Genomic DNA, 12,917 nt, shown 5'->3' on the forward strand with positions numbered 1-12,917 from the left:
GGGGGGTTGGATGGCCAGTGAAACGTCTTCAAGAAAAATACAGCAAGTCCAGTTGCCTTGACTTATTTTTTACAGATATACCATGTGACCTGGATGAATGAGAACCTTTACAGACATAGTTTCTTAACTTCTTTTGGAAAATAAAGATATAGACAATTACACAGGCATATAATAAGTGTCTTTAATCATGGTATCCCAGGAGCTAACACTTTAGTATTCAACAGGCATGGCTCAAGTAACATCTACTTAATTTAATTTTTTTTTTACAAAGTTGCCATAATATATCCATAGGAAACGAAGAAGGAAAACTCTTCGGTACCCCGGGGAAATTTATCAGGAAAGGCAAATTTAATTAAAGGATTTTGTCTCTAAGGACTCTGGGTAATTTCCATTACCGGCAGATAACTGTTAAACAAACCTCAGTGCATGTTAGACTAGTATATAGCACGATACGTCTGTATCAGTGCGTAACTTCTTACCAGGAACGTCTTGCTTGGTTCTCCCTCGCTGATCTTTCTGAATGAATAGAAAATAATTATTTCCTCAGGAACGCCAATACATTCGGTAGCCCACGCGAAGGAAACGGCATGCAAACAAGTGTAAACAGAACGTTGTCATAAAATACAGAAATGTATTTTGGAAATAATATTTGAGTCATTGAGCTAGTGTAGAGTTAGTTATCTGGAACAAAGTTCTTGGCAGGGGGATAGGATCAACCTAGCTGTGGTTGTCTGGGGAAAAGACTGGAATTGATGATGTTAAAGGGTCAGGGTTCCGTGTTGCTGAGTTTTTAAAGCATGGGTAGCAAACTCCGGCCCTCCAGCTGTGGTGGAACTACAAATCCCATGAGGCATTGCAAGATTCTCACAGCCACAGACATGACTCCCGAAGAGAGATGCATCATGGGATTTGTAGTTTCACCACAGCTGGAGGGCCGGAGGTTTGCTACCCCTGTTTTAAAGCCTTCCGGAAATACAGAGAACTTTGTGCGGGAGTGATATGCATATCACATTACCATGGGCAACTTAAAGAGGACCTAAACTGTGAAAGCAGTGCCTAAGTAAGCCAAAAAATTAAGTACCGGTATTGCCTGCGTTCTTCCTACAGCTGATCCTTTCCCCATTACTTACTTACTATGCCTTGTTCTACACTTTGTCTTCGTGTGGAGGCAACCATCTTGGCAGAGGTAGGTCTTTTTTTTTCTTTATGTCAGAGCTACTGTGACAGACCTAGGGCTTCAGAGATTTATTACCCCGGAGAACTTTGTTTGCCTGTTTTTAATATTTTATCTAGAGAGAGAGCATGTCACTATTTTCTTAAACCATCTCTGCTAAATGTATTTTTGTGAAGACAGCAGGCTGTCTGGAGTGGGCATTGTTTAAGTTGATGTGATCAAGCTCTCATCTGATTAAGGACATTCATTATGTTCAAAGAGTGTCTGTGCTTAACCCCTTCATGACGGGAGACGTACACTGTACGTCCCGCCACAAAGGGACCAAATGACTCGTCACATACACTGTACGTGACGAGTTATTTGCTGCATTAGATGGCTGGTAACCGCTGAGAATCAGCGGTTACCATTCATTAATGGATGCCTCAGTATAGAGGCATTCATTAATAAAAGGGTTAACCTTTTTCAGACACCTGATACCTTAATATCGGGTGTCTGACAGTCAAAGCAGAGCCGCAAACATGCCGGCAAAAGCCGGCATTCTGACAGCTTGTATAGATCTAGACATACTTTATCTCTCTCGGATCGTATACTGGCTTTTTTTTTGTCACTTTCAGGATAGATACATAATGTATCTATTCCTGAAAGAAGAATGTTTCAGTTTTCTGATCGTTGTTGGAACGTTCAGAAAACCTATAGTGACAGCTGAATCCTGAACTGCTGCAGGATCAGTGTCACTAACTTATTATTGGCTGTTCTGAAGTTTAAACAGGCTAATAATAACCAAAAATGTATTAATTTATCAAGCAGTAATAGTGAGATTAATTTACGATGACTGCTTGATATAATTTAATAAATAAAATAAAAATGTTAAAAGTTTTTTTAAAAATAGTGAAAAGTGTAAAAAAAATAGTGAAAAGTGTAAAGAAAAGAAATTAAAAATAAAGGACAAATAAATTAATGTATTTATTGAATTTTTTTTTTTTAGCTGTGCAGGTTTTTTTAAAAAATACTACAAATCAAAACTGGGAAAAAAACTGTTGGTTTTTTTTACATTTTTTCCTCTTTTTTTATATTTTATTTGTCTTAAGTGAGGCGTTAGACACACATATGTGATATAAATATGTAGCCCTATCTGTCCTCTAAAAAACAATATATAATATGTGTGGGTGCACTTTGTAAGAAAGTATATTACTGACGTGGAAGAATCACACAGCAAAAATTTCAAAAGTGTCTCAATCATTTACGAACAGAAACTAAAAACAAGCTCAGTCATGAAGGGGTTAAGGAATTCCAATGCAGGCACCCGGCTGTCCGGGGGAGGGAATTGTTCGAAATAAGACACTAAACACTTATCTGATTCTGTGAGGTATAAACTCTGTGTGCTTTCTTCAATAAACCAGTTCATGTTTTGACTCCAAAGTCAGTGTTGTCTGATTCTTGGGGTAAGCCCATGCTATATTCACTTGCTTCTGGTTTCAGCACCCAGGGAACAGGCGGAGTAATCCAGTCGGGGTATCAGGGAGTCCGTCCCAGCTACCCTCTGATGACTGGAGATCTGATGACTGGTGGGGAATGATCAAGAAGCAGCATGAGAGATGCAGGAGTTACAGATCTACAGAATGGATGGCACCAATGCAGGGATATCCTTGCACAGCAGGTTCTCAGGTGCATCTTTCTCTCCAGCAAAAAGAACAGTGAGCAGCACAGTAGTGACATCGCCAAATCGCATTCCAAATCTGGTGAGACTAGGAGTCAGCGCCTTAGATCTCGCCCCGGTACCTCTGGCACTGACTGGAGGGTTGGATGGGGGAGGGGGTGGGCACAGGTGACAGGGTGGTTCCCGACTATTTTTATGGATTCTTCCTGGCCACAGCCCAGCTCTGTGCTGTCAGCATTTAGCGGGTAGAGGTTGGCTTAAGAGGGCGCGCATCGTGTGCCTATTGCCACTCCCTGTACCTGGAGGTAGTGGGTTTCATTGAAAAGAAAATATTGCATGCCAGGATACACTGAGGCTCCTTGGGTGGGCGCGTGTCTTCTCTGCTCATGCTTTTGCTTGTCATCATTTGGTGTTCACCCAGATGGATCCAGTAAGTTCTATTTTCCTTCTGCGGATATAGGGAGTGCTGTATCTTCACATTAAAGCTAGGCTCACACATAGGAGTTTGCAGTTTTTGCGCAATTTTTTTTGCGCATTTTTGCTTTTCAAAAGCTTCTGTTCCCTTTCCTTCCCTCTACCCAAAGTAAATCAATTTATTTGTAAAGATATTCCTGAAATGAAACATACATTTCACGTTGCTTGATTTCTTTGTGTTTTATTAGGCAGAACTTGGAAAGACGAAGAAAAGGTGCTTCTCTTTACCTGGACCGGACTTTACCTATGGGCTGAATAGTTTTCTGAAAGAAGGAGGTGTGGCTGCAGGTATGTCACTGGGATTATTACGCATATGCAGAGCTTAGCAAATACAATGCAATTGCAAACTGTAATACTTTTTGTATGATGGATGCAAGAGACATTTTAACCATTTCAGTTCCCACAGTATATATTCCTTTCAGTATATATATTCCTTATGGAGCAGAACAATTTTGTGGGCCTGCTTAAGCAATAACTTTGTCATTACCTATGAGCTTATGACATCAAAGGAATACATACTGTATATTGTTGGGTTTTTTGGGGGGCAAACTGTCAGGGAACAAGAGGTGTCACCTCTCCTCGGGGCTGCCGGGTACGCTACAGGGCACGGGGGCTCCTTCAGCTTGGCAGAACTCCTGGCGCCGAGGTTGCAGGTGCGCATGCGCAAGATGCGCGGCGGTAGACAGACTGCACACGGGGGGCGCGAGTAGCGTGCCTGTGCCCATCAGTGCCGTCATGTGTGGACCTAGCTGGGGGAGGTTCCCAGTGCACACCTTCCTTCCCTCTCTTCCTGCCATTGGCTCCCGGATGGAGAAGCCTCCAGGTTGCCTTGGTGACCACGGAGTGGCTTTGATTCCCCTTGCTATAAAACCTGGTCAGAGCCCTGGCTTGTTGCTGAGTTATTCCACCTCTATGGTGTGATCACCTAGCCCCTTTATTTGTTCCTGCTGCCGTTTCCTGAACCCTCAGCCGAACTTCCTGATTACCGACCCATTGGCCTGTCTACCGCTTCTGAACCTTAGCTGCCTGCCTTGACCCGGACTGGACTTGACTACCCCTTTTGGATTTGCCCTCTCGTACCTCTCTCTTGGATCTTCCGGTCCACTTCCTGCCAGTGGGTTCCTACACCCGCTGCGAGTCGGCGGCACCGCCTGACACAAACAAGGGTTAATTTTTATTATGTTGCAAAAATTATTTTAGATTATATACAATCTGTGAGCAAAAAGGAGTAATAAAAAACAAAACTTTTTTTTTATAAATTGGCCAGTGATAGTTTTAAAACAATGAATGCTACTGTAGATAAAAGTACAATGTTTACTCTACAATTTTGTCCCATTTAAAAAAAAAAAACCCAAACATTAATATTATTCTTCTGGTGTAGAGCTTCGAGAAGTTATTTACACATAAAATAACGGCTTTTTTACATGTTGTGTATTTTTTTTAAAGCTTCAAAAACAAGACGAATAAGAATTAAAAACAAAAAAGCATCTATAGGGGAGAAAAGAGTTGATTTACGGTTAATAGGGGTTACATTTGAATCATTTTTATTTAAAAAAACACATTACTTTATTTGTAGGGTTACTTATAATTAAAGGAGAACTATGAGGTGAGTGCTTTTTACTCACCTCATAGTTCTAGCCGACCTGTGACAATGAGACTGTCACAGGTCGGCTCAGTGAGCGAACACATACCGGCGTTCGCTCACCTCTCGATCCTGTCACGGCTCTCTGCCGTGACAGGGGAGGGGCTGGATTCCCCCCTCCCGCTCCGATCCGCCAGCGCTCATTGGCGGAACGGTCGGGGGAGGTTGCTGGTACAGCTGGCTCTGCCTCTAGATGGGCAGAGCCAGCTGTCAGTCACGCAGCTGGGCGTATCCCGTTGGTGGCAGTAAGTGCCTGTAAGCAGATTCCCGGCTACTATTGTATTCTGTTTATATGTGTAAATCCGACTGATAGATCCAAAGTTATTCCAGGGGCTCTGACACCCCAAAAAATGTCCCCTGGCCCCTTGTACACGCACATACTGATGCAAACACACATCGAATACAATGATTGCGCCACAAATGTTAGATATTGCCCTGTATGCTGGAGTGAGAGCAATAATACCAGGGCCATTATTCAGGATTAGCTCCAAATAGATGACTTGTAAAAGCTTTTAAAGTGTCGTCTATAGACAATTTTGGGTACCGTAGTTTGTCTGCTTGACATGTTTGGTATCTATTTACTCAGTGCAACCTCCTCTTTTATATGTTAACAAACAATTGTTTTATATTGTTTTTATGTGCATTAAAATGAACTTAAGGGTATTTGGGTTTGATAAACAGTTGCGCTATCATGCAACATAAAAAATTGCAATTGCCACTTTTTATTCTACAGGGTGTCTGTTTTTTGCAGATAATATTATTAATGGGGGGGTGTTAAGTAATGTTTAGGCCTAAAATGTGCTTTTTAACATGCGCGCAAAAATGGCTCTGCCCGCGAAAGGGTATGAATGGCTCAGCCGACACTTGCACTGATTGCATGGTTTTGTTTTGGGTTTTTTTTGTCTGCCTTCTGCTGCTTTAGAATACTTAAATGGTTTGAAATTGTTTTGTTTTTTTAAATCTGTTCTGTTTTTGTGTTTTCTTTTTCTCTGTAATCAGCAATAGGTCACTGGCAGGTGGTGGAAGCAAAAGCCCGGCAGAGAAAATTAGAACGTCACTATGTTGCCCTCAACCGTGAAGCTGTAAAATCTGGTCTCGTGACAGCAGCTGAACATCAAACATTCCGCAACACTCACAACATCTGGCGCCCCAATGAAAGGCGGGTCAAAGATCTAACCCTCCCCATACCTCCCGGCATGACCTTTGGCATCCCCAACAGGTAAGTGCTGGAGTGGATTGCCAATTTGTTCCAGGTCAGCTATGGACATGTTTATCTTTATTGCAGCTCCTTACCTCCTTTTCTTTTGTAGATATTAAGGCAGGCCATCCCAGTGCACTTACTAAAAGTAAATGCTGAGGTCCCCTTTACAATTTCATGGTGCTCTCTGTTACTACATGCACATTACCACACAGCAGGGGCGGAACTACCGCCGGTGCGACCGCCCCGGGGCCCAAGGCAGTTGAGGGGCCCACTGAGGTCCGGTCCCCAACTTCTTCTGCAGGGAGGAACACTAGAAGGGGGACTGAGCAGGTGCCCGTTGAAAACGGCCGCTGCAGCGTCGATCACTCTTCTCATTGAAAGGAGAGAGCTGAGAAGAGTGATCGCCGCTCTTGATCACTTAAGCCGGCACACAGTAGTGACAGCTTCACATTCTTCTCCTCTTTGGCTGCTGCAGCCACAGAGCGACCGAGGGGAGAAGAATCTGTACAGCTGTCACTACCAGGTGCGTAGACAAGGGGGGTTTAAACCCATTAAAGCCTTTCCAGTGACCAGGAGCAGAAGGGCAATCAGGTAGCAGGGGCTGGGGAGCAGGGCCACCATCAGGGGGGGACAGCCAATACTCATGTGAGGGTCCTGGTGAGCCCTGAAGTCTTACATGGGTATTGGCAGTACAGGTGACACATGAGGTGGAGGCGGCTGGGCCGGGCCCCCGCAGTGCCAGGCTGCTTTGGAGGAGGCTGGGCCCCAGCAGCGGAGGAGGAGGCTGGGGCCCCAGCTGCTCCAGGATAGTGGCAAGAGATGGCGGCGGGCGCCTGGCTGTGAGGAGAGAGCTGGTGGGAGGCGAAATCATATCAGCCTGCAGGCACACTTTGGGGCAGCGCTGGGGCCTCGGCCAGGAGGAACGAGCAGCAGACACTTGATTTCAGAGCCCACCACCTCTCCCTGCTGCATGTGTTCCCACCGCGAGGACGGTCAACGTGTGCCGTGAGTCACATTGTTTGTAACCCTCTGTAACTGATGGAATTGTTCTACATTTATGTATAAAGTATTGCTGGGAGTTGTAGTCCTCTATAGCTGGTGCCATTCTGCATTGCAGCAGTGGAGAATGGCATCAGCTATAGAGGACTACAACTCCCAGCAATACTTTATACAGAAATGCAGAATGGTAACGGCTATAGAGGACTACAACTTCTAGCAGAACTTTATACGGCAATGCAGAATTCCAAACGCTGTATAAAATATCGATGGGAGTTGCAGTCCTCTATAGCCGAAGCCATTCTGCATTGCTGTATAATGTATTGTTGTGACTTGTAGTCCTCTATAGTAGTGGTCAACAACCTTTTTCTGAATCAGGACCAGTTTAGCTGAAAAATGTTTTCCACGAAGCGAGAGGGCGGGGGGTGACACAGGCATTGCTACATATTATCCCTTGTGTTAACGGTTGTTGCATTAAGGCACCAGATTAATGGACTGCTGCACCCCATTGCACCTTGATGCACCCCAGCGAACTGAAAACAGGAACAGAAAGTATACAGCACCGCAGATCCACTGCCTTAGTGCACTACACCACACTAACCCATGGATGCTGCATTACCGTTGACAAAAAGCCAGCCAAAATATCTGTCTGCTGTGTTAATCAGATTATTATTACTACTGTTGTATTAAGAAAAATGTCATCTAGAATGCATTATTCATTTTAGAATTCTATTATTGGGAATCTGTCACTTTGCTCATTTATTCAGAATAACAGGTTTTGTTGACACTCTTCAACCTAGTGATACTCTCACCACAGTCTTGTTCCTCAGACCTGCAAGAGGCCTGAGATCCCTGTGTGAGCTCCTCTGCATCTCTCAGTGTTGGAGCTTTCACTGGGTTATTGACCTTCTCCCCTACCCCATGTGAATGTGTTTGGTGCCTGGTGATTGGCCTCTCAGTTTCAAGCGTTTTATGCTGGAAGAGATAGGGAGAAGGTCAGATGTGCCCCAATATCAAGGAGTACCAGGTATTTACCAAAGCTCAAATAGACTATTGGAATGGTGGGGGAATGTGGCAAAGGGGAAGGTCAGCAGGACAGGGAAGGAGTTATTACCGTAGGAGAATCTGTCACTTTGCCCTTAATGTGCAAAATAAAAGGTTCCATTTAAAAATCATTATATGTATATTTACATCAGCTACCTGGCTGACACAGATTTGTACTGATGTGACTGCTGACCCCGTGTTCAGTGGGTCCCTGTGTGCCTTCCACTTTTCTAGGCGAGAGGCTCCTCAGCCTCCCCATAGCGCAGCATTGTCAGCTCTGGCGCCAAGCAGCCATTCAAAATATGCTGCCCGGCGCCGAGTGTCAGCTGGAGGTGGAGAGGGCTCTGAGTATGGCCGCAAGGGAGCTTCATCCATACGTGCATTGCTTACAACTCCATCACGTGTCCTGTAGAGGTGCCTGAACCGGAGTGACACCGCATTCTGGCTCCCGCCACCTCTACAGGGTGCACAAGGGAGCTGTACAAGCAATGCTCATATGGATGGAGTTCCGCCACAGCATAGTGGCCCACACTGGACCCCAGGCTGAGGATCCACTCCAGTACTCGTAAGGTAGGGAGACTGGGTGGACCTTAAAAAAAAAATGCAACATTTTTTGGAGTGTGTATGTGTGAGAATGTCTGTAAGTGTGTGAGATTGTGTCTGTGATTGTGTATGTCTGTGAGTGTTTTTGAGGGTCTGTTCACAATCGTACAGTGTGTTAATTGCATAGTAATGTACGGTAACGGTACCACGCAATCGCACCTGCAATGCATTCTGGAGGTGTGTTGTGTTGCCATTCATTTGAACATTACCCCAAACACACCTCCCGCCCACAGTTCGTACACTCGCACCAGAACGCGCGGTACCCTAATGCCGTGTGACTTGGGTCGCGACTTAATGACCAAGGAAAATGTGGGTCCTAAGGTTACACAGGTTGAGAACCATTGTCTTAGAGTCAGAAAGACAGAAAATTATGGGAACTGCCAAAACTTCACAGTTGTTACTGAAACAGGAGGTGAGGGAAACCTTCCAGTGGGGGAGACAACTTTCTAATCGTTGATAGGGTGAAATCATTGATAGATTTCAACCACTGTGACCAAGAAAAAATCAAAGGAGCAGCATGGTCATTTTTTGCCAAACAAAATTCTAACAGTGAATGTGGCTTTCGTTTAGGAAACTCCATTCATTCCAAAATCGGATGTTGAATGAAAACAGAAATCAAACGAAATGTAAAAAAAGACAATCACCAAGTCTCTGATGCAATTATTGAATGTTCCGGAGAGAGTTTTCATATGAACGTTTATCTCGCTTTGGCAAGGTTTCCTCTCACTTCCTGTTGTGTCTCTAGGACAGGAAGTGAATGGACATAAACAGTTAAAATAACTGACAAGAGATCCTAACTATTCCCAGCTCTATAAATAAATGTGTTTTTTTAGATATTCTTTAAAGAGGAACTTCAGGATTTACTACGATTTACCCTTGCAGTGGGGCTACCCCAGCACTGCAAGGGTTAAGGGCTTGTTTTGGTCTAGGGGCTGAAATAAATAGATATACTTAAGGCCTTGTTTACACCGAAAGCAGTGCGTTCCAGAGCGGTAGCTGCTGGAACGCACCATGATTGCCTACGAGGCTTTCGTTAGCGATCACGGTGCGTTCCAACGGCCACGGCTCTGGAACGCACCGCTTTCAGTGTGAACAAGTCCTAACTGGTCCCTCAGCCTCTTTTTCCCCGGGCACTGGTGATTTAAGGACCACTGACGTCATCACATCTTGGAGGAGTGGAGGGGGAGAGAAGTAAGCACTGACCGCCACAGGACCAAGGATCAGGTGAGTATTTCTTCTATATTTTGCTACCTAGACCACTAGACCAAAACGAACACTTAACCCTTGCAGTGCTGGGGTAGCCCCACTGCAAGGGTTAATTTGAAAACATTCTGGAGTTCTTCTTTAAAGCCACCAAAATCGTTTATCAACTTAAAATGTGGTGCTGAGACTTATGAGTCCTATAAAGAGAAGCTCCCATTTTCATTGTACACACAAAAAGTCACTAACATTATTTCCATTCAAACTTGAAAACCACTTTAATAAAACATTTTTGTGTTATTAACAAGACACACCAATGAAAATATCCCTTTAAAACACGTTTCCGTTGCTTTAAAGCTTTTAAAGTGATAGGCATCTTATCTTTCTCAGTGTGAATCCTGTTTACTTTTCTCTATCTATTCCCAGATTGGCAACACTGAAAAGATAATATGCCCTGATGGGTTCCTTTACCCCCGCTGTAAATACATTCATAGGTTGCCTCTTAAAAGCTTCCTGATGCCCAGAAAATTTCTCACCAGGGTCCCGTTCTGAAAAGTGCTTTACAGCCATGTTCAACTGCACACCCCAAAATTATGTTCTTTCATATCTGCTTGTTGGGTCACAGAGGCCAAACATCTCACATTAACACTTCTAAGGCAAAGCATGGCACTTTAGCTAAGAGCACACAGAGGTGGTCTGTTATCATCGAGGGGGCCGACAGATTGGCCAGCATGTTTACAGCACTAAAATGACCTTGTTATCTATTTATCAGACTTGGAACAACAGATATCCAGGGGTGAGCCATGAGCAGCCAGGAAAAATGTCTTCAAAACCACAGAAACTACTAAGAAAAACAATAACAGAGCTTCTACTTTTCTGACCAATGGAAAATGCGTATTGCCTACACGTTTAAAGTAGTACTGGACCCAAACAATGTTTTTAGTTTTGGATGGAGTAAGGAAGAGTTATAATTCCTGTCTGCTTTTATTTTGAAATCTGTGTCACATTGGGGAGATTTCACTTTACTTTCTGTCCAATTTCCACAACAGGAAGGGAGAGAATATCCATCCAAAGAGAGAAAAATGCCCAGTTGTCAGCAGGGTCACCAGAACTAGTGTCCCCTTTGAAATATTTCCCATTTATTCTTCTGATGACAACCCAAAATTTTGGTTGTCACTTTCAGAAGAAATGGTAACAAAGACAAATAGTGAGAGCAAATCTCCTTAACGGGGACACGGACAGAAATAAAAACAGATGTCCAGGTATCTCCAATATGATCTCCAATATGACCTACTCCATAGGGGACAGGTTTGCTGGAGAGTCAGCTGGACACTTTTGGGCTCAGCTAGGGACAGTAAGGGATGTCTAAGTCATGAGTTGGAACAATTATCGAACAATGACTGTGTGATGTACAAGGACCAAGGTGTTTAGTGCAAGGCATAGGGATTCAGATGTCACCCTAAACTTGTGTGTGTGTCTGTGAATTATCCAGTCCACCATGACCAGTCAGTCATTATCATCCGCCTTTTCCTCAATAGGGTCTTACATTTTTTGTCTAGAATTCTCCTTTTTATTTTTGGCTCGATGTATCCAGTATGGTTTCTGAAGAGCTACCAAGCTGCTTTCCTTGCTGGTTATATTTTTATTTCTTCTCTCTGTTCATTTATTAATGCTATAGACTGCTCTTTATTAGGCTACAGTGCTTTGAATACCATCCACTTGATGGGTCTGATGCTTGAGGTATGTTAATAGTAAACTTGTACATACAGAATATGGAGCCTGCCAATTGCTGACCTCTTGTTCTCAAATCATAGTTGCCTAGCTAGATCCAATTCATTTAGAATCACTGACCTGAAACAGGCTTGCAGATATATGAGTCCTGATTTAACTTTTTGCTGCTTGTTCAGGATTAAGAAGTGTGTAAAGGTGAGGAGTATGTAATGTACCCACAACATACAGAGTGCGCTGGTCTGGAATACTGCCACTTACATTGGTGTCAGTGAGAGAAAGAATGCCCCTGGGTTGGTGTTCAGTGGAAAGAAGAATGCCTCTTACATTGGCGTCAGTGAGAGGAAGACTTCTCCCTACATTGGTGTCGGGGGGATGAAGAAATCACCATATTTTGGTCTCAATGGAAGAATAATGCCCCATACATTGGTGTCAGTTGGAGAAAGACTGCCCCTTACATTTGTGGTCAGGGGAATGGAGGCCACGCCTTACCTTGGTGGTCAGGGGGATGAAGACTGCCTCTCACATTTGTGTCAGTGGTATAAAGACTGCCCATTACCTTGGTGGTCTGTGGGATGAAGAATGTCCCTCACCTTGGTGTTTAGTGGGAGGAAGGAGGAAGAGTGTTTTAAACATTAGGGTAATTTAGAGGAAGACTGCCCCTTATCATGGTGGTCAGGGGAATGAAGACTGTCCTTTACATTGCTGTCAGTCGCATGAAGACTGGCCCCTACTTTGGTGGTCAGTTGGATAAAAACTGCCCCTTATCTTGGTAGTCTTTGGGAGGAAGCCTGCATCTTACATTGGTGTCAGTAGTGCGAGGAAGTAACACTGGCTGCCAAATAAACCCAACGTCAAAACTATGCAGGCACTGTCTTGTGGGGGATCATGATGGTTATTGACAAGCAAAAGGTAACAGTTTGCAGGATTCCTGTATGGGATAACCTTCCAGGATTCATGATTGAGAAGGTCTGAAACAATGGCTTCCATGATACATTGAGAGTTGCCAGGTGAACTAGCGGTAAACTGTGCTGTCAATCAGTGTAATGTGAAGAAGGTGGCGGGCACATATTTTGTAAGTGTTATCAGGTATACAGTATATTGGCTGTTCGTCCACTCAAAGGAACATAATTAGAAGTGTGCAGCATTTTTAGTTATTTCAACTAATCTTGTTTTTAAGAGCTTGTATTTTAATGCG

The 12,917-nt window shown here is 43.9% G+C and overlaps 1 protein-coding gene across 1 annotated transcript in view; it reads left to right on the plus strand.

Annotated features, from left to right (window-relative positions):
* The window catches only part of CFAP77 (cilia and flagella associated protein 77), a 161,543-nt gene that overhangs the window by 91,782 nt on the left and 56,844 nt on the right, over positions 1-12,917 (plus strand). Inside the window, exons 3-4 of the mRNA XM_018565753.1 lie at positions 3,494-3,593; positions 5,947-6,166. Coding sequence (XP_018421255.1) covers positions 3,494-3,593; positions 5,947-6,166 — 320 coding nt within the window. The remainder of the gene's footprint in view (positions 1-3,493; positions 3,594-5,946; positions 6,167-12,917) is intronic.

Source organism: Nanorana parkeri, unplaced genomic scaffold (assembly GCF_000935625.1).
Source record: "Nanorana parkeri isolate BGI_ZX_2015 unplaced genomic scaffold, ASM93562v1 scaffold884, whole genome shotgun sequence".
Lineage (NCBI taxonomy): Eukaryota > Metazoa > Chordata > Amphibia > Anura > Dicroglossidae > Nanorana > Nanorana parkeri.